Genomic DNA, 26205 nt, shown 5'->3' with positions numbered 1-26205 from the left:
AAGACAGGAACATGGGGCTCTTTGCCCATCAACTGGTACCCAGGAGAGCCAGTTGCCCTTCCATGTGTGCCTGTCAGTAGCTCACATGATTTTTACCAGCTGTACGCTTGGAAGGGATAATGCTTTCTGCACCATGTTTACCAGTTCACTCTCTCTGCCCTCTCCAGTCCCAGAGAGATGTTTTCCCTGGCAAAGCCCAGCGCAGCATCCAGCAGTGGTCTCCCATCAGTCCTGCTGAACGCAAACTATCCATGAGAGCAGAAAGTGACTCTGGAGATCAGTGCTGGTAAGTCCTGGTGACATCTGGGTGCCCTGCAGCCAGTGACAGCAGAGATGACATCTCCAGGGCTGACCCATGCCTGATGCCATCTCAGCACAAGAAGTATTTCATCTCAGCACAAGAAGCATTTCGTCTCATTTTTACATCTGGCCTCACTATTCCCTGTCCACAGTCATCAGCCACTTCCAGCTGCCCCGTCCTTCCTCTCTTTTTGGTTTTGCTTCTTCCCTCCCCCAGGGACATAGCAAGTTCCCGGGGCAGGGACGCCAGCAGTGCAGACGTCGGCCCCCATCTCAGCACATGCAGACAGGCTGCAGCGCTGCTGCCCACCTTACCGCAGTGCGGGGAAGGGAAGGTTTATTTAAGCACACGCAGTTACAGTGAGTGACTCTTGGCTGTTGCTCAGCCTCCCAGCATCAACCTCCAGTACACCTCCTGGCATACATATTTATGATCCCAATTATCACTGAACAAAAACCCAGGTTGCTGTGAAAATAAATGATTTTTAATCTAAATTGCCCAGTTTACATACTTCACCCACCTCTGCTTAGCAGAACAGCTGGTGTTTATCAACTTCTCATTACTGATCCAAGCAACACAGGAAGAAGCTGGCTGGAGAGGACCAGCCACCTCTGAGATAAGATGAGCTCAGGTTTACCTCTGCCTCAGACTCTGCTCCTCCACATCACTGATGAAGCCCCCAGCAGAGGCAGGCTGTGCTGGAGGCCAGCCTCTGCCGAAGTCCAAGGTCGATGAAGATGGATAAATGATGTGACATCCTAGGGCACCAGCTACAAAACCTGGGCACTGAGCTCCAGAACGGCTCTGCACAGCCGCGGCGTGCTTTTAGCAGGGGTGCAGCAGCAGCTGTGGTTGATTACTCTGGTTAAGGGGAGGCCCAGGTTTGGGTTCTTGGGATGCGAGAGGAGACTCCCACCCACACCCTGGATCCGCACGGCACACCACCAAAATTCAAACTTCCCTCCCAAGCAGCATGTGGCTTCCCTGCCCAACTGCCAGGCTTTGACAGTACTCAGAGAGGGTTTCTATCCGTCATTTAACCCATGGGATCTGAAACATGGAGTGGAAAAAGGCTGGGTCGGAGCTGTATGGTACAGATGGGAGTAGGAAGGTCTCTCCATCCAGCATGGGCTCAGTGAAGATTTGCAGCACCGTACAGTGAAGGAATGATGAAAGATGTCTGCTGATTATTATTATTATTGTTGGGTGTTATATTTCTGCAGGAAAGAGTAGTTTCTATGTAAATCCAAATAAATGTAGCTCTCTCTACACTTCTGTCCGTATCTGTATTTACAGTTATCAGTGCTTCCTTCTTCCTAATGCCTCGGGATGCTCACACCGGAGCTAAGATGATCCAAGAATTATTCTTATCGTGGTATTTCCACTGTCTAAGAATGAGCATGTGTTAAAGAAATACAGTCCCTCTTTATTCCAGGCCTTACATGGCCCCCTGAGGCATTAGACAGAAATGGGGTCAGAGTGCCAGCGTTGGCTCTTAGGTGGGCTTACGCCAGGACTGGTAGCGCTGGTGCCCAGAGGGTTGCACTGGTCAAAGATTGGAGGGAGACAGGTCGGCACCAGGTCCAGACACTGGCACGCAGAAGCAGCGAAGCCAAAGCAAGGAGCTTCCTGCAGCACCCTTCACCCTTTGGAAGTGCTGGAAAGGAAGGTGCTGCTTTTAGCAGCCGTGTGAAGGCACGTGCTGCTGCATGTGGTCCCTGTCGGTGCTATTTCCAGCTCAGCTGGCTGAGGACTGAAGGAAGGAAAACTCCTGGGACTGGGCATGGAGCAGACAGTCACATGTGGCTCAGAAATAAGTCATAAGCCACAGCAAGACAACGACACCTGACGTAAGAGGAGACTTGATCCATCCTTTCCCTTTCCCCTATTTCTTTCTCCGTCTGTTTGGGCTGACATTAGTGCTGGCGAAGGAGGGCTGGACGCTGGTGGCCAATGCCTACCGCAGGATAAATACCTCCTGTGTTTCTACAGTTCTGCTCTTCCAACCTCCTCTTAGAGCAACATCACAGCTCTGGCCAGGCTCTGCACCCTGCAGCACCTTGGGGCGCATACTGCTTACATGGTCCCTGTGCTCCCTCCCTACCTACACACACGGGTGCTCCCTGCTGTGTTTAAAAGACAGGCAGCTCCCAGTCAGCATGCCCTGGGAATGATGGACAATATCCCCCCCACCCAGGAAGGGGTGGAGGACGATAACCCCCAGCCTGGCTAACCCAGGACCTGAGCCATCACCTGGTGACCTCTTCTGGCACAAAGTCCCCGAAGCATGTTTTTCCACCCACAAAACTGCGCTGGCAGCTGGAAGGATGTGGTATCCTCACCCTCCCTCCGGCGCAGGCCCAGGAGCTGGTATGCATGACTGACTGCTCTAAGTTTCGCTTTATTTCCAAGTATTATTACAGAGCTTAATTAGCCCCGACCACCCTGACCTCTCATCCAACTAGGAAAACAGCCCAGCTTTGTCACAGTGTGTGGGAGTGGGTGGGCAGACAAGGGAGAGGGGAAATGACGTTTTATGGAACTTCCCAAGCAGCAAGTCTCTCTTTTTTTTTTTCCCCAGGCACCACAAATTTGTTTGCTGTGATTTAAAGAGGACACATTTGGTTAAAAACCATGGGCCCGATCCACAGTCCCTGCAAATCAGAACATCTCTGTTTGACTTCATGGAGCTTAGCTGATTTAGACCAGCTGACACACTGACCCTCTATGTTTAAACAAAGCCCATTTTTTTCTCATTGGTGCTATGCAGAACAGCATCGGGTTTGGCTCTGGAAGGGATATTTTAGCGGGGATGCTCTCTGCATGATTCATCCTCCACCGGGATTAACTTTGACAAGAACTGCAACAGCCACCGGCCACCAGTGTGGGTCTGGGGGCTCTGCCACAGAGAAAGACACAGCCACCCGCACCCCAGCTCCAAGTGCAGAGCCCGGCCAGCAGCACAGCACCAGCCGCTACACCCACTGGAACAAAAGCCCTGCTGGGATGCCTGGGCAGCTGCCTTATGGTGGCCTCAGCTTCATCTCAGGGACCCAAACGGCACTGCTGAGGACCAGACAGTCTGGGTGCAGCAGCTGCTGCAGGCAAGCGACTGCGGGGCTGGGCACCATCCCTAAGTGAGGTGCTGGGGGTGGCAGGAGAGATGAGCGGAGATCTTGGTGCCGGGGCAGGGCACTTCTGCACCACGTGGACCCTCAGGTCTTCCAGAGCCATCAAAGCTTCCCTCGATAGCCTGATGTCCAGTCATTGACCTGCCTCCTGCTACAAAGATGTAAGAATATGCTTTTCACTGTGTATGAAAAGAAAAAGCAGAACTGACCTGAAAAACTGCTGAGAAGATCCTGCCCTAGCACGGTGAGCACCAGCTACCTGAACTGAGAACAGGCAGCCCGGTGGAGTGAGGCAGGAAGGTTCTGGGGACTGGCTCTCCCCCAAGCTTGCTGTATTTCAAACGGGATGAAGACTTACCTCCTCTGAGCTCAGGGCTGAGGCTCCCCTAATGGCATTGCGGGAATGCTCGGTAAACAAGCAGTAAACTATTCATTGCACTGATGATGGATGCCTCGCAGGGATTAGAAGGGGAAAACAAACTCAGCATTTGCAAAGAGCAGCGAGGAAATAAATGTTCTGCATTTACCATTTCCAAGCAGTGGAGCGCGTCAGGGAGGTGGAAGGACTTGGAACAGGGTCTCCCTGCGAAGCTCCAGCTGGGTGTCTGGCCACTGATTGTCAGAGCAAAGATATGAGCTGGAAAACCTGATCATTCTTCACTCTGCACCGGTCCAAACTGAACACCGAGGTTGGGATCAGCCGGGAAGCAGCACTCGCCCGCGTGAGGCTGCAAACGTGGGCATTTATTGCTCTCTGGTGGTGAGACAGACTGTGGAGAGCTGCGTGCTGCTCCTGGTGCTGGGGCCTCCCTCTCCCCCTGCTCACTCCACAGAGGAGTTTTTGCTTGTCCTCCAGCCGTGTAGCTCAGGGCACTCGAAGGCAGCTTGTTGCTTGCCAGGCGACCGACTTCTCCCTGGGCTGCCAATGGCCCATGCAAAGGCAATGCAGCTGCCTCTGCCTGCCAAAAGTCCCCCAGCACCCCATCAGCACCCCTGCCCACAGGGCTGGATGTGTGCCACAGCGCAGGCCGGTGCGCCCAGCCTTGCTGTCTGCTCCCCAGTGCTCCTGTGTCCTGCGGGGCTCTGCAGCCTGAAGAGGAGAGTTTGGGGAGGGTGCCGGGCTGCAAAGCCTGGGCCAGGTGAGGACTGACAGCGCTTTTCCCGTGCAGGACCCGTAGCGTGCACACGCTTTAGATGCTGAAAGCACACATGGGCTGTGGGGCAGAAGAGGCCACCCCGGCTGCTCCAGTGCCAGAGCTGAGGCTGCACGGCAGGGCTGGGGTGAGGGTGGGCTCTGCCTCCCCCTCGAGCAGCCTCCCACCTGCATACAGGGCTCGTCCACAGGTGAGGCTTGACCAGCCCCTTCCATTTCTTCTCTTTTCCCTAATTCTGCCAAAAGCTTTGGTGGTGCTTTATCCCCAAGAGGCCCCAGGCTCTGCAGAGGTATGGGTCACAGGCCTCCGCAGAGCAGACAGGACAGAAACCAGATAGGAATAAATAAAGCAGTTGCTATTCAAGTTAAAACACATTTCGGTCGGGCTGAGCTGCCCCATGGGACTTGAGGTGTGTGGGGCAGCTGGGGGGCACAGGTGGGCACATGGCAGCACTCTCCTGTCCCTGTCCCAGGCAGGGCAGCCGCACTCCCGAAACACCATCGCTTGCTCAGCCCTGCTGCATGCTCCACCACCGCTGCCAGGGGCTCATCCTGCCCAGATGCCCAGCCTCGATGTGCCTCCTGGGCTGTGGTGCACAGCCCTGCTCCCAAAAAATGAGGGCAGGGTCCCAAGTACTCGGTCCCTTGCCTGCCGAGGACAAGACAACCAAACGCTGCCAGCTCCCTATGGTGCGGCGCAGGACCTCTCATGGGCCGGTTGTTCTGGAGAGCACATGGACCGTGCCAGTGGCTTGATGGCTCACACTGGAGTCCCCGGGGTGGCGGGTCAGTCAGACGACATGGCCGCCTTCACTCAGCCACCTGGGCCGGTATGTGGCACAGCCCGGCGTGCCCTCAGGTCCCCGCGAGGCACCGGAGATGTCACCCAGCTTGGCGCGAATGAGGCCTTGCAGCTCCTGGTCTTCCAGCTCGGTTGCTGCGGCGAGGGCCAGGAGGAAGTAGGCTGCTGCATCCTGTTCATCCTAACCGTAAAGGACAGGGCAGGCATTAGGAAGTGGTTTAATTGAAGGTCACAGGGTATAAGGGAGCTGGAGCAGAGCCCGGTGGTTCCAGGCAGAACCCAGTGACACCTGACTTCATTGAAATGGGCTCTATATAGTCACAGCTAAGTGCCAGCACTTCTTTCCAAATTGCCTTTCCCCCTTCAAAACCCGGTTGTGCCAGCATTGTGTGCATTTATTCTAAAACTGTAGATAGGATGGAGAGTTACGGGATGCAGCCATCTACATGCGTGGCTGCTCTGCCAGCAGATGTGACACTCCACCTCCAGCTCTCCGTCAAAACCCGAGTGCTCAAAACAGCATCATGGAAAGGTTTCCTACCTTCAGTTTGTGCAGGGTCAGGTTGCCAAGGTGGCAATACGCCTTGCAGTAGTACAGGGCCTCTCCAGAGCACTGCAGCAAGGGGGGGTGCAAGGCAAGCGTCTTCAGGTAGCAATCTTCTGCCATCTCATACATATGCAGAAAATAGTAGACTGTAGCCAGGCGGTGGAATGCAACCAGCTCTTGCAATTGATCTCCTGGAAAAGAGTTGCTGGTACAGTCAGCCTGCAGTGCGCTCGCAATACATCCCCAGCCCGGCGTGCTGAGCTGCTTGGGGAGGCATTTGCTCAACAGCCTGGGTGCATGCCTATCTTCATAAGGAGACACTGGGTTTGAAGATGGTTCAGAGAAAACAGAGCCATGGGCAGGGTTGCTGATACCAAAGCTGGACAGATTGCCCAGGGACTATATCATTCAACCAGGGGATTTCTTGGGTGCTGGAAAGGGCTACAGCAAGACTGGTTCCATCTCAGATATTTATGCTGGCGTTTTGCACATTCAAACTATTTCTGTAATTGGAAGGGATGAGTTTATCAGAAGAGCCAGGGCAGAGAGGAACTGTTCAGTCCTGTGCCTTCATCAGACTTCCTGTGCTCCAGTGTAGCACCAACCCTCCACTCAGCCGGTCCCATCACCAGCAGAGCACTCCCATGCAGCTGTCATGCAGCTTAAAAAGGGAAGTGGCCTTAAAAAGTTGTTATCGCTTAGGATAAGAATAGGCCCAGCAGTCTTACAAAAGCAGGAGATCCCCCTTTCGCATGCACACTGTTCTCATCCAGAAAGGCAACCCCATCCGCAGGAGCCAGAAACTCCCTGTGCCCTGCGGGTGTGCATCACTCACCGACCCTGATGCTCAGCCTGGCTGCCAGCGTGGCGAACTCCAGTGCCTTCTCGTAGCCCTGCAGTCCGATCTGCAGCTCTGCCAGCTTATTGAACAGTCGTAGCTCTGTCTTAGTGGCCTTTAGTTTCCTGGCCAAGGGGACAGCACCTCCCTGAGGAGAGAGAACAGAGTCCAGGCTGTTCCTGGAAGTATCAGTACAGCACTGCCCACAGAGGGGTGATAGAGCAGCAGGACATGGACCAAGCACTTAGCATGACAGGCAGACGATGGGGTGGTTGAGTGCTGCAGGTTCAGGTTCTAGCCCCTTCTTTCCCTTGAAAATGAGTTTCATATCCCCGAGTGTGGTTCTCAAAACCTGAGCCTCATGTCTCTGCCCTTTCTTAGGTGCCCGAATTTCTGACTCTGAGCATGTCCCCAGGAGTGACCTCCTCATACCTAACAGTACTAGGATTTGTAATGTAAAGACCCTGTTCCCACCTCCCAAATGACCTCTGGGGTGAGCTGTGGCCATTGCAAAATATGTCTGTGCTCCAGGCTTCCCCCCTGCAGCAATGGTCGCGCTCTGGCACATTCAGAACGACCCCATCTCTCTCCAACTTCCATCCCTCCAGCCTGGCCATGCAGTGCTGCAGCCAGCCCTGGGATGGGGTCACAAGACTGGATTAAGGACACAAGAACAGAAATGCTTGGAGGAATCAGTACCCTATAAAACTCCACCGCTTGATCTCTGTTTCGGCTGCCATTAAAAAAGGTATCACCTGCTTTTTCATAAAGATCCATGGCCAAGGAGAAGTTCTCGGATTTCAGAGCAGTCTGAATGGCTGCCTAGAAGGAAAAGGAACTGGAGTGAGACTTAGAAAGAGACATTTGCACAGAGACATTGGTGTGATTACATAAAACCAAGTCATCATCAACGTGAGCCCCGGTGTTGCAAAGAGCATGGAGACAGGTTGGCCAGCAGGTATGTGGGACTGTTGTGCTGCATTTGCAAGTGATGTGCGTAAGGATGGAGCCAGATAACCCGTCCCTGTGCAGGGTCAGTGCGACAAATCGATCAGCTGGGATATCCAATAGCATCAAGATTTAGAGTCAGGACAGTGCAGCCAGCAGCTGGTCTGTCATTGGTGTGATGGAGCCAATGTGAAGATTGACGAGGGGAATGGACAGCTTACACAGAGAAAGGGCAGAGCCAACAGGAGGGAGGGCAGGTATGCTAACTTCTGGGAAGAAGAGTTATTTGTGCCAATTATGCGCTTGGCCCTGGTGCCACCTTCCAGCCAGAACATGTTGTTCCTTACACCATGACAATTTATCATTGCCAGTGACCTTGCCTGGGAAGGGGCCCCTCAGGGACTCAGACATGCCCTGCTGAGATCTGGCATCGGCTGGCCCTTCCTAATGGGAAGTCACCCCTCCTTTAGCCCCTGCCTCCCTGCTGAAACCACGAGCCAGGGAGGCAATGATGGCTCTTTGTTATGGCCTCAGATCTCCCTTGTGAACAGTAGGAAACAGTCTGATGCCAAAGCCGCCTATTCATTTCACCAAGGTCACTGAACAGCCACCCAGTATCAGTAACTCCCTGCCTTTACCACTCCGATTTAGGGGCAGGCTGCTGTGACTGATGGGAAAGGCTTCTCTCCTTGTTCCCACCACCGTGTTCCTCAGTCACCCACCCCCACCCAGTTCAGAAGTACTTCTGGGGTAACAGAGTGAGGACTCAAAACGTCCTCTACACGTGTCCAGGCTTTGCTGGATAGTCCAGCAGACCCACCCAGCCTTCTGCTCTGCTTACTCTGGGCATGTGAAAGAATTTCCCATCTTTTAATAGAAGCTGCTCCCTGAATGAGAGGGCTTTAAGATTTTATGAGTTGCTCTTCCTCTTTGCAGCTCAGCTGATAAAGTAATGCTAGAGATGGAAAGAAGCCAGTAGTCTTCTACTCTAAGAAGTCTCCAAGCAATTCCCCAGCACCTTACCCCTTATCTATGTGTACTTCAATGGGATCTGGTCACCTGGCACCTCCAGCTTCTTTTGGCACTACTACATCACTTTCTTACTCAATAAATTCACTTACTTTCACCCAAGAATCCTCTAAACCCAGTGTATGGAAGGAAAGATAGGTAATTTAGTGCCAGATAGTGCATGAGTGTAAGGCAACAGCTCCTCCTTCCAGCAGCAGGTTTACACTGCTTGTAAGAACTTTCTCTTCCAGATCCTCCAGCACCACAAGGCTCCTACCAAGTCACATAGCTGTGATGCGAATGCAGCTGGCCAGGGTGAGAATAAGACTGCTCCAGCCACCTCTTCCATACCTGAAAGTACATTTCCACCAATTCATCTTCCTGCATAAGATAGTAGAGCCTTCCTGCCTGCAGCCAGGCCTCTGCTGCTTTCACAGTCTCCTCAAGGTCAATGAAGATCCTTAGACTCTGTTTGGTGCAGTCCAGGGACTGTCTCAAAGCCCTTTGATGGTAACAAGCAAAAAGCCATTACAGAGAAATCACAGGACAGCCCCAGCAATCAGCTGCAAAGCTACCGCAACACCTCCCCACTGGCAATCCTGTCTTCTCCTCCTACAGTTACCAAAGATTAGAGACAAATGGACAGCCACAGCTCTGAGCAATGTGACCTGGTGAAATCGTGGAAGTCTCCATACTTGCACCCCACACAGCATGTGGCACCCCAGACAGCATGTGGCACCCAAAACCACACCTCTGCCTATTGTTTGTGCCTCGGTGCAGCCAAAGAAGCAGATCTGTGGCCACATTTACAAGACATTATAGCCCCTCTTCAAGCCCCTGGTCACTAGAGGACAAAGGGACAAGCCAGCAGGTTGGACACACTGCCTGCAAAAGGCAGCTGTGGCGAAGGGAGCGCTGGGCAGTGCCCAGGGCATGTTTGTTTGCTTGGTGTCTCGTCTGCTGGCAACTGGGCTGCAGCTGCCCTTGGAGTCCAGGGAATGGGGTGCTTTGTGATCTTAAATAGCACTGTTCATATGACAAGCGTCTGCTTCCTAAATTCCTTCCCTCTGAACTCACTGTGACCTAGCATGGGAAGGTTAACATCCAAGTTAATGACAGCCCCTGCCTATTTGTCCTTCTGGGGCATGGGAGCTAGCTCTCCACTATTTGCCACGTTTGCCTTCAAAGACTTGAAGAAAGCCTGTGGCCTGTCCAGGTCTCTTTCTCTCCTCTCCCACCTAATCTAATCAGTCACCTGCATGTGTCAAGCGGGAGATTGAAAGGTGAGCTGATACTGGGTCTTAAGTACCTCCCTGGGGAAAATATTACAGCAGAGATAGGAAGGGCAGACTCAGCGGCTGGAGGCTGAAGCCAGACTTATTCAAATAACAGATAAGGAACCTATTTTTACTGGTGAATGGTGATTAATCACTGGAATAAACCTCCAAAGGAAGTGATGAATTCCCTGTCACTGGGTCCCCTCTGATCAAGGCTGGATGTCTCTCGGGAAAACTGGCCAGACCCCAGTTCCGTCCCAGCTAACAGCCCAGCATTTGCCCAGCTGTCACGGTGCTCTGGTTGACATTGAACTGCTCCCCTCTTCACCGCACGGCGACAGCTCACAAATCTCAGCAGCGCATTAACCATCAGCCTGCCTGCGGGGCAGCTAGAGCTACCACACACCTTCCCCACCTCTCTCCTGGGACAACCCAGGAAAGCCACTGCTCTTGCTTTGGGTGAGCAGGGGCCCCACTTTAAAAGCATCTAACAAACAGCCACAGCCAGGACTTACTCGGATGTGCCCAAAGCCTGGTAGAGCTGGCTGAGGGTCTGCCAGACGTTGCCTTCCATCTCTCTGTCCTGGAGCTGTTGTGCCAGTGATACCCAGTGCTCATGGTAGGTGATGCAGGCCTGGAGATTGGGGGACACTTTGCTGTAGAAATGGCAGAGAGACTCAGTGATGTGAAGCTGACCTGCATGATACAGGGAAGGGAAAAGGACAGGTCAGAGGGCTGCGTTAGGAACCTGACAGGGTGCTGTGCAGAGGTGCTGCCCTGGTTCCCGCCAGCAAAGCTGTACTCACTCCTCACGTTATGCCACTTCAGGGCAAAACCCAACGCCAGTTCATAACAGAGTTTGCCATCTTCCATCCTCTGCCTATTCACCATGGCCTGTGCTAGCCACAGCAGCACCCACACCAAGTCCATCTCCAGGTCTTCACTGCCCTGGAGCTCAGCATAGAGCTGAGCCGACTGGAGCAGGTAGAGCTCAGACAGCTGGCTCGCCCCACGCGAGAGGCTCAGCTGCCCCAGGTTAGCCAGGGCAATAGCCTGGTTCCTCTTGTTCCCGGTCTCCTTGGCTTTGTGCAGGGCCCGGAGGTAGTTCTCTGCAGCCTTTTGCACCTGCCCTTCTCCTTTGAGGGCAATGGCCAGCAGATTGTGCACGGCTCCCCCCTGAGTCACGCTGTCCGTCCCACGCAGAGAGCACAAGAGCTGCCACATGATGTCTGCAGCTGGGCCCGGCTGGCTGTTCAGGAGATACATCCACCCCAAAGAGAGGGAGGACTCAAAAGCTTCCTCCTCACCCATCAGTCTGCTGAGGGTTACAGCTGTGGCTGCATAACAAACTGCCCCATCCAACATGCCGTGCTGGAGGTACATCCTGGACAAGATGGCACACAGCATCCTCTGGGTGGGCACAGCTTTGCTCTTACAGGAGAAGTACAATGCCTGCTTGAGATAGAAACAAGCCAGTGCTGGGATGCTGCTCCTCTCCAGTGGGCTTCCAAGGAGTTTGGAAGCATTTTGGAGGATGAAGCCAGCTCTCCAAATGGGTGTGGGTGCCCCCTTGACACCACTGGGAACAAACAACCTGGCGGAGGCCAGTGCGATATTTGGCAAGTACTTCTTGTCATATAGATAGCTCAAGATGGGGGTGGCATCCAGTGACACAGAACTAGCGTCTGGGCTGAGTAAAGTGGTGGTGAGACATTGAAGATGCTCGGTAAAGGGCAGAACTTCATCATTTTTGCCCAGTTGTAGGAAGAGCTTGACAATAAGGAAGCAGACCCGTGCCTCCAAGGGAGCGTTAACCACAGCAATGGCTTCCCTCAGGACGTACAACATGACTTCCAGCTCATTCTCAGAGCTGAAAGAGCGGCCAGGCAAGCAGACAAGCAAGGCCACAGTTTTTCCCAACAAGGAGGAGAACTTGTGTTTCATGTTCTGTTTCAAGTAAATGGAGGCAAGGTTCACGTGCAACGCAGCCAGTAGGGGCAGGTCCCCAAAACCCCTGTCCATGATGCTCATGGCTTCCTCAAAGTAGACTCGAGCCTGGGAGAACTTGACCTTTTTGATGCAGAGCTTACCCAAGAGGAAACAGAGCCTGACATGAGCCCAGACTGAATGAGTCCTCTTGGCCCAGTTCCTGGATGTCTCAAGGTACAAGACAAGTTCATCCTCATCAGAGAAACCATAAAAAGTGGAATTGAGAAAGGAAAAACTGAGGTCATAGAGGCTTTGAAAACTGGGCACATAACTGTCTTGGTTAAGGAAGGTCAATATGGGGTCAAAGACATCAGCATCTTCCATGTGTCCAGCATTCAGGTCAATAAAGAACTTGGGATCATCAAAATCATCCAGCTTCTCCAGGAGAATATCTTCCAATGCAGCAGGGGCTGATTCACTCCCTGGGCTAGACAGCTCGGAGGTGCTAGTCGTAGCCAAGCCATTTATTTCCTCCCAAGACTGGAGCAACTGGATATCTTTACAGCCGCGGAGAACAGCCTCTGGAAGGGACAGGCAAACCACAGTGGGATGTTTCCCCATGTCAAAATTCACCCTCAGAAGTCATCATAAAAGCATCCCATTCTGTCCCCTCCACAGACTCACCTGATGGCACTTTCGGGAACATGGCTGTGGGTTCAAAACCATCTATACAAAGAGACAAACAGAAAACAAAAAGCCCAGAGCCTTGGTCAGTGTTAATGTGCAGACACAGTGCTCAAACCTTACTGAGATCTCCTGACCTCCTGGCTCCTGCTGTGGGCATGGAGACAGTGTCACCTGCCACTTTAGCTGTGCATCCCCTTTGATAAACGCCCAAAGGTCAGACAGCAGCAGGGGACCTGCTGTAGGCAGGGACCTACAGCCAGGATCAGTTGAGAGCAGCATCTGCCAGGGTGAACTACAGATGAGGAGCTGCCCTGGAAGCAGAGAAGACCCCTGAAAACTGCAGTGGCAAGACCCAGCTCTTGAGGGTATCCACAACCTCCACGAACAGGCTGAGTAGAGGGCTTGGAGGCTGTCTCAACCACAGCAGTTGTCTCCCCTGCAAAGCCCCAAGCAAGGATCTCTCTAGACACCGTGCAGCATTGCTCTCCATGGGGAGCAATGGGGCTGGGCACATAAGGAGGGGGAAAACTCACCCAACCGGTACACAGAGGTGATGTCAGTGCGTGCCAGGTCACCAAGGAGGGTGGTGAAGTGCTGCTCACCACCATTGCAGGGGATGCGCAGGAGGGGAGATTTTTCTTCTTCACTCAGAAACACCAAGCCCTTTCCCCTAGGTTGAGGCAGACATCAGGGGAAAACAGTCAGTGTCTCCCCATCCCACAGCTGTCCTGTGGCATGAGGATGGGCTTTCCCATCCCTCCTCTTCCTCCCACTAGAAAAGCTCTACTGCGGATGAATACAAGAGTCTGGACACTTTCCCCATCAGACCTCTCAGATCCAGCTTCTCATGGAGGAACCTATGGGTACCAGAGGGAGGGACCTATTCGTTTTTTCTGTCTCCAGAAGCCATATCTGAGGCCAGAGCATCATCTGATCTCCTCTCTGTTCTCTGTAGTGTCAAAGTGCCTAAGACTTACCTTGAGTGAGGCAGATCCAGGAAAGCCCAACAGACCTAGCAACAGGCTAAGACCTTGTCCTCCCACACCTACTCTTGTAGGAGAAGCCTTTTTGGATGTGTATTGAACAGGAGCTATGTCTTTAAGCCACCAACAAAGACAACTGTCTGGGTCATCAGAGTGGGGTTGTGTCACCCTCCCTCCCTGGACAACTCTTGTCTGTGTCCTTGGGAGAGTGTTAAATTCTGCTCAGTGAGGAACTGTGCCAGTGGTCATTCTGCCTCGACATCCCACAGAAAGCGAAGGGGCAGAAGGAAAGTAAAGCAGGACTTGGTTTCCTTGGCAGTGATCATCCTCCCCACCCTTGCCAGACTCACAGCCCCTCAGGCAAAGCTACAAAGTCAAGAACATTTCACGGTGAAACTGTGAAGCCAGGTCACCTGGTACACAGGTGTCCTGGGCTGCCTTAACACAAAGCCAGGTCTAGCCCAGGGCCAGATCTGTTCCTCTCCAAGAATCACCTGAGGCAAGTGACATATGATTGCTTTGTCTGGGCAGAGACTCCTGCAGCCTGTTGGCAGCAGAGCTTGGCCAAAGCTTCTGGACAGACCTCAAATGGATCCTCTTCCCTTCCTTTTCTCCTGAGTTTAAGTTAATCTAGATGGTAGCAGTAAACTTACAGAGGTTCACAAGTCTCAGGATTTATGTATCTGGTTGGGACAAAGCCGATGCTCCCACTGCTGAGGGATTTGCCCACAAACCACGGGCATCCTGGAATGAGGAAGCCGATGACTTCTATGCTGTCTCCTTTGGAGAAACTCAGTTCATCCCATGCTGCTGCTCTATGGTCCTCTGTGGCTGTGCATCTGCCTTTGACTGGGAAACCAAAGCAAACAAGGGCATTTCAGTGTGAGGCCACTGTTAAAACCTCCTTGCTGGAAAAGACTCAGGCAAGGAGAGACCATGATTCCAGGTTGAGAAGGCTGGCGCTCTGTCCCCTAAGATTTATTGTGCTTTTGGACTCAGAAATCTGCAGTTTCTTCTTGAGCATTATGAGAAAATATACAAGAGGCATGGATAAACCCCACACAGCCAAAGACTGAAACCTCTGAGAGATGCAGTATGGAAGGTGGCTGGAAACATGAAGCTGCTAGAGCTTCATAGAAGCTGCACTGTCTCAACTCTCTACCAGGAGTGAAATCTTTAACAATGCAAATGCCCATCACGCTACATGCCAAATTCACACCTGCAGTGGCTTCCCATGTCCAGCATGATCTGAACAGTGCCCATGTCCAGCCAGGAATGGCCAGGGGCTAACTGGTGAATGGTGAGCACAGGTTTCATGTGCACACTGGTGGGAGCCTCATTGTTTAAAACTTGAGTCCTGAAATAATTAAGGGAGAGACAAAATTGTAGTAGAATAGAAAAAAACAGCAGTAGAAGGATGCCATCAGCAGCTCTCTGTACTCTGTGCTCTTCAGATCTCCCTACAAAGTACATGCAATTTGCAAGCTCTGTTCTCCATTCAAGAGAGTCCAAGGATGCAGTATTCCCTTAGAGCACCTTGCAGTGGAGTGCCATTTTCAGAATGAGAGATGGGCCCTTTGCATTTGTGGCCAAACCCAGGTTTGCAAGAGCCGTGCCCTTCCCTGGGAAACGTGGCCGCGTTACACAAGTATCACTCACCAATTGGCTGAGAGGTCGTCCCACTGATCTCCTGGGAGATGCCAAAACTCACAGCATAATTCTTCAGGAACCACCTGCAAGGCAAAGGGGAACCACATTGGTCCTCTCTGAGCAGTCCTGTCCTCAGGCCACCACCAGGGATGGTCTCACACAAGCAGGACAGATGTTCTGTTCCCTGGGAGTGCTGGAGCTGCTATGGAGCATGGCCAGCGTGGCCAGTCCAGTAATCTCTTGCAATGGTGTTACTGGGCATGGAAGGCAGTTTGTACCTCACAGCTGCAGTCTTACACCACATGGTATGGTTTTGCACAACAGGATGATTTTGCCAGCCTATAAGGAGGATTTCACTGTGTGAGTATAAGAGGAGCTGCAAGTGTCTTTGAGGCTCAGACAGGTGTCCAACGTGAGGCCCCACTTTGACTGGCATTACCTAAACCTTGAGCTAGGTATCTTCTCCCACTTATTCACCTGTAAATCACAAATAATCTCATGTATGACCTAAATCAATATCATACAAGAATGATATCTGATGTCCTTGCTCTGTCCCATTAACAGGACCTGAATTGGTTCCAGTGGTTGTCTTTATGCATAATGTATATCCTCACAAAATTATGTAGCTCTTGCCCATCGCCAGAGGCAAGAGCAGTTTCTCAGCCCAAGCTTGGTGCTAGGTCCATGCATCAGGATCAGGAAAGAATCTTGGCCTGAGCACTATTAATTGGCCAGTCTACTTACTGGTAAAATGGGCGAGGTATTGGCTCTAGAGCTGTCAAAGGCACAAGGCCTCGTTGACCCGTCAGTAAGGACATCCCTTCCCACTTGGACTCCTCTCCAACGTTCCTCACATGGATCAGCTCATTCTTGCAGAGCTGCAGGCCTTCCCCTCCCGCCTGCTCTGGCTGCCAGACACCAGGCACTGCTCTGGAAAAAAAGTTACCTGCAGATAGAAAGGGTCATGCCCAGGTCAATGGCATCAGTGCAAGACATAGCCCAGCACAGGCCTACAACACAGCCCTGCTGAGGTGCTTTTGAGGAAGTCCCTACACATGCAGTCCCTTCTCACCTTCCTGGAGTAGCAGACCCATATATATGGTGGCCAAGCGATCTTCATCCACAGTAACTCTGATCTCCGTGTCCTCCATCAGAGCACAGTTTAGCCAGTACTCCCGGTCAAAGAGAAGCTGCTCCAAGCAGCTGCCCACATACCCTAAGAAACCAAGAGGGAAAGCAGTGTTAGCACCCTCCTTCACTGTGCAGGATGAAGTGCTCTTTGGATGTCTCCCAGACTGAGCCATGCTATGAGGCAACAGCCTCTAATTCTGCCTCCATCCCCAAAATGCAATAGAGGCATTACCCAAAAGGCATCCTCCTGGGTCTCTTTCATTGATCCAGACAGTGGTTTCATAAATCTGTAGATGGACGCCAAGGTCTTCTAATTCATATTCTTTATCTGTCCACCCTGTTACATCACTGGTTTTTGGTGTCGAAGAATACCTTCTCCAAAAACGCTTCTCACACTGTCTGTTTAGATCTCTCACACCTTGAAAACATTACCTAAAGTCAGATATGTGGAAAACTTCCAGACTTCTTCTAGGGTTTTGAAGGTGAGGAGGAACCGATCCTCTTGTGCTTGCATACAGACCAGCCTGGCTGACAGCTCCTACACACGAAGGACAAAGCAAGATTAGGGGACGGTCCTGGGACTCTGACAGGGGGTCTCCTTTGTCAGTGTGGGAATAATATTAGACCCTAGAATGAGACTAGGCACTCATTTATTAGCATAGTTGAGACTGAAGCTGTGCAAGTTGGTTGCCTGGGGTTAAGGGGAGGGTGCTCCAGCCAGCTGAGTCCTTCAGCCAGGAGGGATGGAGTACTCGAAGTGACAACTTCCCATGGTGCCGCAGTGGGAGGGTGAAGAAGCTCTATCTCCTCCTCCAAATCTTTTCCCCTGTGTTGCACACCAGAACCACTGTGCTTTTGAAACCCAGACACCTGAACCGTACCACACAGGGGTTAATCTTCAGTCAGGACGGGCACAGCTTCCAAACTGCAGCTCTGAGGCTGAAAGCACTAACTGTGCCTCAGGGGAGAAGCTCTTCTTTCACTGCTGCTGGCACTAGTATGTCTGCACTGTTCCAGGTGCTCTGGGAAGCTCTGCAGGGAGCCCTGAGGGGTCAGGGCCTTAAAAACCAGCAGAGAAGGAGAGTTCAGTCCAGGAAACATCTCCATACCTTAGTGATTTTTCTATATGAAGCTAAATACTCTGAGAACCCCTGTGCTTGTCCAAAGATGCCACCTCCACCGGGGACCTGAGTCTGGCACACAGCTTTGGTAATCCCAGCCCTGTGGAATGCCAGCTATTTAGACTCACCCCAGGGCTACCTGCATGATCCCTCAGGCAGCTCAGAGACTCTAACATCAGGCTCCTGACATGAGGCTCAGCTTTGCATCTGCCTCTCACCTGTTACCAGTTCATTTCCCCCATGATTTCAGTCCCCTACAGAGTCCCCGTGTGCAGGAACACACCCTGCAGCGGCCTTGGAGGAACTTCTCTTTCTCAGCTGGGTTTGGTGTCCCATGACATATCCCATCAGGACAGGAGCCTCTCAGTACACACCCTGCCCTGCCAGGCTGGGGCTCCTACCTTGAACAGGGCACAGACATCTCTGTCATCACTCTCCAGGGCCCACAGCTTCTTCCTGGCTGCTTCCTGGAGCTGGGAATTGAGGCACCGGGAGGAGCGGCTCTCAACGGAGAAGAAGAGCGAAATCTCTTGAAAGAGAAATATGCAGGGTGAAGGGGGAGAAGGAGGTCCATGCCGCACAGAGCTGCCTCTGCCACACTGCCTTCCTGCAGCCAGCCCCACCAGTGCCTCCATCCCTCGCCCGTTTGCGATGCTCAAACAACACAAACCCAGCCCGTCATCCCCTTCCAGCAACAAAGGTGAGAAACTCAAGGGATGGTAGGGTTGGTTAGCTGCAATGTCAGGCCTTGCTACATTCAACCACTGGAAATCTGAGTGATGCCAAAGGCAGCATCTTACCTGGTGGAAAGCCCTCCCCGACAGCCAGCAGCACTGAGGAGGTGTCCGGTGAACCTTCTGCTGCCTCGGTAGTGGGGTTGCTTGGCTCTGATGCCCCAGCCTTACCTAGCAAGGAAGCGGGACACAGAAGAGCTGCTGTCAAATTTTGTGGCAGAGGTCTATGAGATTCTGCCTAACCATGCCACCTAAAAGCAAAGCCCGTGAGTTGCACTGCAGATCTGGCTGGGGATTGTGTGAATCTGGTATCACTTTATAATCATGCTCAAGGGTGGAGGCAAGATCCATGGGACTGATGTGTCCTAACTACATGATGCCCTTGATGACTAGCTTCTTTCCAGTGCTGGAGTGGCTTTGAAGTGAGGGGACATTCCCTCCTTGCTCTTGGGACAGACCCTCACTGAGCAGATCTGGCAGAAGGATGATCCTGTGACAGATTTTTTTGGAGGAGACCTCAGAGTGACAGCACTTCCCCAGTGCAGAAGAGCCAATGACTTGTGAAACTCTGCTCATCCATTTGACAGTCAAAATGAGATTTTCTCCCCTGCCTGCTCTGGTCAGTATCTGAAATCCAAGCTGCATCCTCTCTGCTTCACACATTGTCAACTATTGCCATAAAGGATTTGGGAACTGAAACTTTAGCTGGTAATTATGTTAATGAAGGCTGAGGCACATAAAAATCCAGTGTGCTCTCCACAGCTGTATTGCCTGCGGAGGAATAACAAGATTAAAACCCAATTTTTGTCAGTAATCAGATTGGACTTCTAAGACAAACATGTACCCAGAGTTCTGGAGCTGGAACATGCAGCGGCTTTTGTAAGTCGCTTCTATGACCATAACTATACAGTTCTTTTTATTGAGCCAGCTTTGCTAGTCAGTCAAATAAACCGATATTTGCACACAGAATTATAATCCTTATTTATAGTTAGCGGTAGAAAAGAATGGCCCAAGGCTGGACATGTAATGAATGAGCTTTTCTTTCAAAGAAAAAGCTCTACATTTCTCAACAGCTGCTTTGAACACACTTAACAAAGGACTTCATCCAGCAACTCTGTCCTCTTCCACACGTGGGGGAAACGGAGACAGAGACGCGAAACAAGCCAGAGGCACAGCTAAACCCGAGCTGGCTCCTGCCTGGGCTGGGCTTGCCTGCCAGCTGCTTCACTCCTCCCTCCCCTCCTCTCCTCCCTGCATCCCAGCAGACCCTGGCGGACTCCGCTGGGTTTGGCAGGGCCCGGTGGGCAGAGGATGGCTCCCTGTACCCCAGGGATGGGTACCTGATGCCATGGTCTTCTCCTGCCACCATTTTTCCCGGCGCTCAGCTGCGGTGCGCTGCAGGTGGTCCCGGCGGGGCAGGAGCACAGGCGAGCGGCAGCAGCAGGACTCACACTCTTCACCTAGGGAAGGTGGGTGGTGGAGAGAGGCGTTCGGATCTCTGGCAGGATGCTCCCTGCCCGAGAGGTCTCCATATGGTGTGCCAAAGGAGGTGGCAAGTCGGACACTGCTCATGCCGCCTCTGCCAGCGGCATGACGAAGCATGCTGGTGGGTGTGTGCAGAGCCAGGCAGGGGCCAGGGCTCGCTTGGGTTAAAGCAGAAATGGGTTTGCTCCCCGCAGCACTCATGCATTCAGTGTTTATTTTTGTTTGGGCCAGACTCAGAAACGGAACTGGGAGCTTTTTCAAGAGACCAATTGAAACTGCTGGTGGGCAGTCATTCCCAGTCATGCTAGTGACTCATTTACCTCCTCGGTGCTGAAGTATTTTGTAACAGCGGGCAGGAAACAGCCCCAGCCCGGAGCCGAGCGCAGGTCCCGGTGCTCAGGGCTGCGCTCCTGGCAGCTGGGGCTGAAGTGCTCGCGGCACCCGCTGGCACCGGCTCTGCCGGGGGACACGTGGCCACAGACACTGGCCCCGTGCCACCTCCGTCCCTCCTCCCGCCTGTTAGCACAGCCCCTTAGCTCATTTGGGCACGCTGGTACGGGAATCGCACCTTGGGGGCTGGCAGCACCCCATGGGCCCTGCAAGCCTTGCGATGCTTGGGGTGCTCCTGGGCAGCAATGGCAACAAGACAGGGGTGGTAAGGGAAAAGCCAACAGGATGGGAATAAACTAGCCCCGAAGTCATCCTCTCCCCTCCCTGGCCAAAATGCACTGCCTCATTCCCCACGCACCCAAATCTAGCGACACAGCAAGTGCCCAGCAAAAGGAGGGGACTCCAGTGGCCATCTCGGGAAAGGCAGGCAAGCAGCCACAGTGAGCCAGGGCTCAGCGCCGGAGTGTCCCCAGTGGCCCTGTCAGTGGGGTGAGCTCTGCAGCCACAGGTCTCACGGCCCCACTCGGACAGAGCAGGGCTGTGGCATCCCCATGGACAGCTTACCTGTGCTACGCAGGGACAGGTCCTGGTGCCAGGGGGTCCCCAAGCAGCAGCCCATGTGTGCAGCCACACTGCCAGCCCCGAGCCGGGAGGCTGCTGCTGCACTGGCGGGGCTGAGCGTGCTGCTCGCTGCCCGGCCGGCACCGCGGCTCGGCCCCAGCCACAATGCACAATGCGCCTTTTGACCGGGCACCGTCCGCTGGCGAGGCGGGGGCAATGGGCACAGAATCAGAGAATGGTTTGGGTTAGAATCATAGAATCATAACATCATAATCTCATTTAGGTTAGAAAAGCCCTTGAAAATCATCAAGTCTAACCGTAAACCCAATACCACTAAACCACATCCCTAAGCACCACATCAACACGTCTTTTAAATACCTCCAGGGATGGGGACTCAACTGCTTCCCTGAGCAGCCTGTTCAACTCTCTGTTGATTCCTGAAGGCCAGCCAAAGCTCTCTGTTTAGCCAGGTTGGTCTTCTTCCCCACTGGCTTGTCTCTTGGCACATGGGGATGGCCTGTTCCTGCACCTTGAAGATTTCCTTCTTGAAGAACATCCAGCCTTCCTGGGCTCCTTTGCCCTTCAGGACTGCCTCCCAAGGGTCTGCCCTCCGGTACTGCCCAAGGTGGCAGTTCTGCTGGCCCCCCTCCTTACTTCACCAAGAGTCGAAAACTCTCATTTCATGACCGCTATGCCCAAGACAGGCTCCAACCATCACATCACCCACCAGTCCTTCTCTGTTTGCAAGCAAGAAGTCCAGTGGAATGCCTTCCCTTGTTGGCTCACTCATCCACAGTGTCAGGAAGCTATCTTCCACACAATCCAGGAACTTCCTAGACTGTTTCCTCTCTGCTGCATTGTATTTCCCACAGATATCTGGTAAGTTGAAGTCTCACAAGGGACCTTTAAAGACCTTGTTCCAACCCCCCTGCTATAGGCAGGAACATCTTCTACAGATCAAGTTGCTCAAAGCCCCGTCCAACCCAGCCTTGAACAGTTCCAGGGATGGGGCATCCACATCTTCTCTGGGCAACCTGTTCCAGTGCCTCACCACCCTCATAGTGAAGAATTGCTTCCTAATATCTAATCTAAATCTATGCTCTTTCAGTTTAAAACCATTGTTCCTTGTCCTATCACTACAGGCCCTAGTGAAAAGCCTCTCTCCATCCTTCTTATAAGCCCCTTTAGGTATTGAAAAGCTGCAATAAGGTCTCCCTGGAGCCTTCTCTTCTCAGCCTTTCTTCCTAGGAGAGGGGTTCCAGCCCTGCAATCACTTTCATGGCCCTCCTCTGGATCCTCCCTAACAGGTCCATGTCTTTCTTGTGCTGGGGGCATGGAACTGAATGCAGCACTCTGGGGCGTTCTCATCCCACCGGCTGGCGTTGCTGCCTCGTGCTGGCCCCACCGTTGCCCTGGGCTCCGCTCTCACCCTTTCCTTTGGGAGCGTGTTGCCCGGCCCACGTGGCACATTCCTCTCATTCCTCCCACCAGCCACAGCATGGGGAGCCCCACAGTCTGCCGAGCCTGCCCGAGCTTCCAGCTGGCCCCTCCAGAGAGCTTCAACACTGATCCCTCCCCACCTCCCAAGGCAACCCTGTTCCCAACACCGCTGCAAGCACCTGCCTCACCTGCCAGGATGCCCCGCTGGGGCTTGTCCAGCATCCTCCATCCAGGGCTGGCTGTCCAGCCGTTCCTGGACCACCTTCCTGCCCGGCTGAGCTGGCGCTCTCCCCGTTTCACAGCAAGGGCAGCTCGCAGCACTGCCCACTCCACGCTGGCCTCAGTGGAGCAGAGTTATGTCCAGGCAAGCCACAGATGAGTTCTTTGCAAGCACAGACACTGTGGGCTCCTGAGGGGCTAGCAGGGCTCATCTCATCTCTGAGATCAGAACTATGTGAACCTCAGATGCGAACACCAGGAGGGACTGATTTGGCTGCTGTGTAGGATCCCTTGGGCTGCCCAGGATGGAGTCTCGTTCTCTCTTCACTCACACACTCTGACCTTCCCCAGCCTCCAGGACCAGGACTCAGGACCAGCTGTGTAGTCTCACTGTGCTATGGGTGGCAGATATCTGCAGAGCATCTCTGGGGAAGAGCAGCACAGCCCCTGCAAAGTAAAATCCAAAAGGTTTAGGGAGAAAAGTCACAGATAGGAAGGTCTTTTAGGGATGGGTCTTTACTTCAGCCCAGGAGAGGGCTCAAAGAGTAGGGATTTCTAGTCCTTATCATGAGAAACCAGACGTTGAAATGTCGGGGTTGCCTGGAGAAGAGACCATCCTTCTCATCCTCCTTGCTGCAGCTCACCTGCCCTCCTGAGCCCCAGACATTAGGATGCAAAGCACTACGGCTCTCTCCCGGTCTGCTAAAGTCAAGCTGATGTTTCCCGTGGAAAACTGTGTGGCCGTGGTGACCTGCATGAAGGTGAGCTGCTGGGACAGGCTATTGCTGCTCTCCCTGTGGCAAGGACACTGTCTGTTCCTGTTGCACGCCGGCCCTGGAAAGCTCTGCATTTAGAAAACTCCCTCAGTCGACCTAGGGATGCTCTGAAGGTGCAGGAATTGGAGGGTGAATTCAAGTCCAGGTGTGGGTTTCAGCCTGCCTGGGCTCAGAGCACACAGCTCGAGTTTCTGTGATGGAGTCAGGCACATCTTTACATGAAAGATATTGCTGGTTTTGGTCAAAGTGGTCAGCACTTGAACAGGGCAGGTGTGTTCAGACAAAGCTTTTTGCTTCACTCAGAATGCTGTTGGTTTTAGCAATACCTGCTCACCAATTAGTGTGAAATTCTTCTACCCAGGGGAAAATAATATTTTTTTTAAATTAACAGAATGTTATGCTTCATTTTCTAAACCCAATTGTCTTCCTTTGTGGTTTTGAAATTTCTTTTTGCTTTTAAATTTACCTAGATAACTTAATGACCAAACTCACCTCTCAACAAGCAAAGGCATCAACCTCCTGTTTGACCTGAAATGGAATTCTCCTTTGGCCAGCAACCCAAAAACCTCCTGTTCAACTCCTTACCCCACTGCTTACCACCCCTGGACCTCCCCTGGAGAGCCCTCGCTGCTGCTGAAGCCCTCAGCCGGGCTGCCCTGGAAAAGCCCCGTCCTTAGTAATCACAGAAGCAACTTCCCAGGGGGCTCAGCCTGTGCTGGCTGGGGGTCTCTGCCTGTGCCAGCTCCCCAGGGGCTCTGCTCCCTCTGCGAACCCGGTGTAGCCATGCCAGCCAGGCAGCCTCCGTAGGCGGAGTGCCGGCCGGCCATGCTTCCTCCCCCGGGCACTAAACGGGAGGCAGGGTGACTGTCTGGGCACCCTTTGTCTGGGGGACGTAGCTGCTGCAGGCGCTGTCAGTCTGCAGGGCTGTCACACAGCAGCTCCCTTCCCTGGGACCAAATCCACTTTCTTAAATCCAGTGTGTCTGCTGTGATTTCTGCTGTCCTTCTGTCAGTTCCTGGGTACAAAGGACCCAAATCAAACCTACCCTTCCCTGGTGTGCTCATCACCACTGCACCTGAGCCTCAAATTCAGTCAGGACCAAAACCACAAACTCTCTGCACCAACCTGGATTTACGCAGCCATGCCCTTGCACCGGACTACTCCAGCCACCCGCAACCGCCGCGTCCCGGCTGTATTTGCTCAGCTGGGGACGAAGGGCGCAGGCATGCGACCGGCACCCAGCGAGAGACCCAGCACAGTGGCTGCAAGGGCAGAGCGGTGCAAGCGGCTGTACTGACCTGCTCCTCCGCACGCTCCTGCGTGGGGCCCCTTGCTCTGCTCCCCAGCACCGCTTTCCTCCCAGAGAACTCTTGGCCACAAAGCTCCAATCTCTCCAAGCCAGGTCCCCTGAGGGAACGCTGCCGGCGCCGGGACGTGGCGCGCGCCCGTGCGTGTGCACAGGGCTGTGTACGTGTTTGCAAGGGCGAGCGTGCCTAGCACTGCCACTCCCTTGCACGAGGAAAGGAATTTCTTCCAAGAGCAGCTTATCATCTTGGGAACCTCTGCTTCCCAGCAGAGCCGCCGGCGCGGAGGTCAATGAGTTACTCGGAGTTATGCTATAAACAGCCCAGCACGCCGGCAGACCGCTGGCTCCCGAGGGGAAGCACAAACGCCCAGGCACCACCTTCGCCCTGGCTCTGCAGTAAACAAGACCCAGCGAGGCTGCCCACGGTGTCAGGGAGCAGCTTGGGGCTCTGCTCAGCCCGCACCGGCTGCGGCTCCTGTTGCAAGCGGCTGCTTTGCATGAGCAGCCTCTCCCGGACTCACCTGTCTCCTGCTCCCGGCCCCGGCGCTGCGTCCTTGGGGCTCGGGACTGTCCGTCCTCACTGTGTGCCGATGTCTCGCCACAGCAGAGCCCAGGGACAGGCTCTACCTGCACCGCAGTTTGGGCATCCCGGGGAGGTGGCAGAGGCGCTCAGCTCTGAAACCCCCTTCTTTGACAAACTGCAAATACAGACACACAGAACAAGAGATCTGTGGACCCAGCAGTATTTGTGCACCCCGGCTAAACTCCACAAACAGGGATAGCAGAGAAAAATACAGGGATTTCTTTTTCTTTTGAAAACAATGAAAGAGTTAATATCAAGCTTTTCTAATGTTCCTGTTTCCTTCTGGGAGTGCTCAGAAGTTGACCATTCTTTGACAGGTTCAAAACGAAGCCTCATCGCTTTTCACTTTGTTATTTAAAAATGAACCTGAAAGAAAAAGGAAGTCAGCCTAAACCTGACTTCAACTGGGGAAAAAAACAAACAAACAAGCTGAAATGTTTTGTTTCAGGTCAAACAAATTCCTGTTTCATGTTTTTGAATCTCTGATACGGGTGGGGGGACCCGTTTTGGCATTAGGTGGAGCAGCGCTTTCCTTTCCTCCTCCGAAAGCCCACCCACCCCGGGGGAGCCATGGGGACACTGGCAGGAGGGAGCAGGGCCAGCGGGGACATTTCCTCATTCCTGCACTCTCTGCTTTTGCTTTCACCCTCTGCAAACGGGCACAGAACAGTGATAAGCACCTGCCCACACGGTGCCCCCCCCCCGCAATCCTGGGCCCTTCAGGCTGCATGCCAGTGCCTGCCTGTTCAGGTGGGGGGACAGGAGCATGGGGGAGAGAGACCTGCCCCCACGTACCCCCGTGCATACCTTTGCCTGCCCAAGATGGGGTGGCCTTGGGACAGCGTCTTGCCTGGAGTGCCAGCATCTGGGTTCATGCATGACTGCAGGATGCAGGGGAAGTGCAACGTTTTGCAGCAAAACCGGCGTGACAAGTCACTGAAATGCAGCTGGACAGGCCTGGCTTTAAGATATTTCTTTTTGCTGATGGCCCTCAGACCCTTCTTACTTTTCTCCGTTCTGTGCTGCACACGGCAATCCAAAGCTGCTGCCTGCACTGGGAAATTTGCTCCATCCCGCAACTAAAGGGTTAAGTGGGCTCCGGGGCTGAACTAAGCTGAACTCAGCGCTTAATTTTCAGAAATGCTGAGGCCTGCTCCTCTCGCATTGTTTTCAGCCAGAGGCGGAGGAAGTAAGCGCTCTTGGAA

At 53.2% G+C, this 26205-nt stretch overlaps 1 protein-coding gene across 6 annotated transcripts; it reads right to left on the bottom strand.

The window, feature by feature from the left end:
- Nucleotides 1–4920: 4920 nt before the first annotated feature.
- LOC129200228 (SH3 domain and tetratricopeptide repeat-containing protein 2-like) lies at nucleotides 4921–25880 on the bottom strand. 6 transcript variants are annotated; one of them, XM_054811559.1, is made up of 20 exons: nucleotides 25808–25880; nucleotides 24939–25115; nucleotides 22305–22782; nucleotides 19581–19700; nucleotides 18307–18411; nucleotides 17908–18035; nucleotides 16818–16923; nucleotides 16327–16470; nucleotides 15999–16200; nucleotides 15264–15337; nucleotides 14258–14453; nucleotides 13155–13291; nucleotides 12619–12660; nucleotides 10812–12515; nucleotides 10521–10701; nucleotides 9080–9230; nucleotides 7472–7594; nucleotides 6770–6920; nucleotides 5929–6125; nucleotides 4921–5568 (listed from the first exon to the last, which is right to left on the bottom strand). In XM_054811559.1, exons 3-20 carry the CDS (start codon nucleotides 22336–22338, stop codon nucleotides 5377–5379), a joined length of 3987 nt encoding a protein of 1328 aa, XP_054667534.1. In that variant the 5' UTR covers nucleotides 22339–22782; nucleotides 24939–25115; nucleotides 25808–25880; the 3' UTR covers nucleotides 4921–5376. The 6 variants fall into 6 exon arrangements, with proteins under 6 accessions (XP_054667534.1, XP_054667535.1, XP_054667533.1 ...); XM_054811560.1 differs by lacking the exon at nucleotides 25808–25880 and having other exon boundaries at nucleotides 24939–25189; XM_054811558.1 differs by lacking the exons at nucleotides 24939–25115; nucleotides 25808–25880 and adding an exon at nucleotides 24410–24699.
- Nucleotides 25881–26205: the final 325 nt, after the last annotated feature.

The sequence above is a fragment of the Grus americana genome, unplaced genomic scaffold (genome assembly GCF_028858705.1).
Source record: "Grus americana isolate bGruAme1 unplaced genomic scaffold, bGruAme1.mat H_12, whole genome shotgun sequence".
Classification (NCBI taxonomy): domain Eukaryota; kingdom Metazoa; phylum Chordata; class Aves; order Gruiformes; family Gruidae; genus Grus; species Grus americana.
Note: the sequence above shows the minus strand (reverse complement) of the source record. Positions and strands in the feature narration are given on the sequence as shown.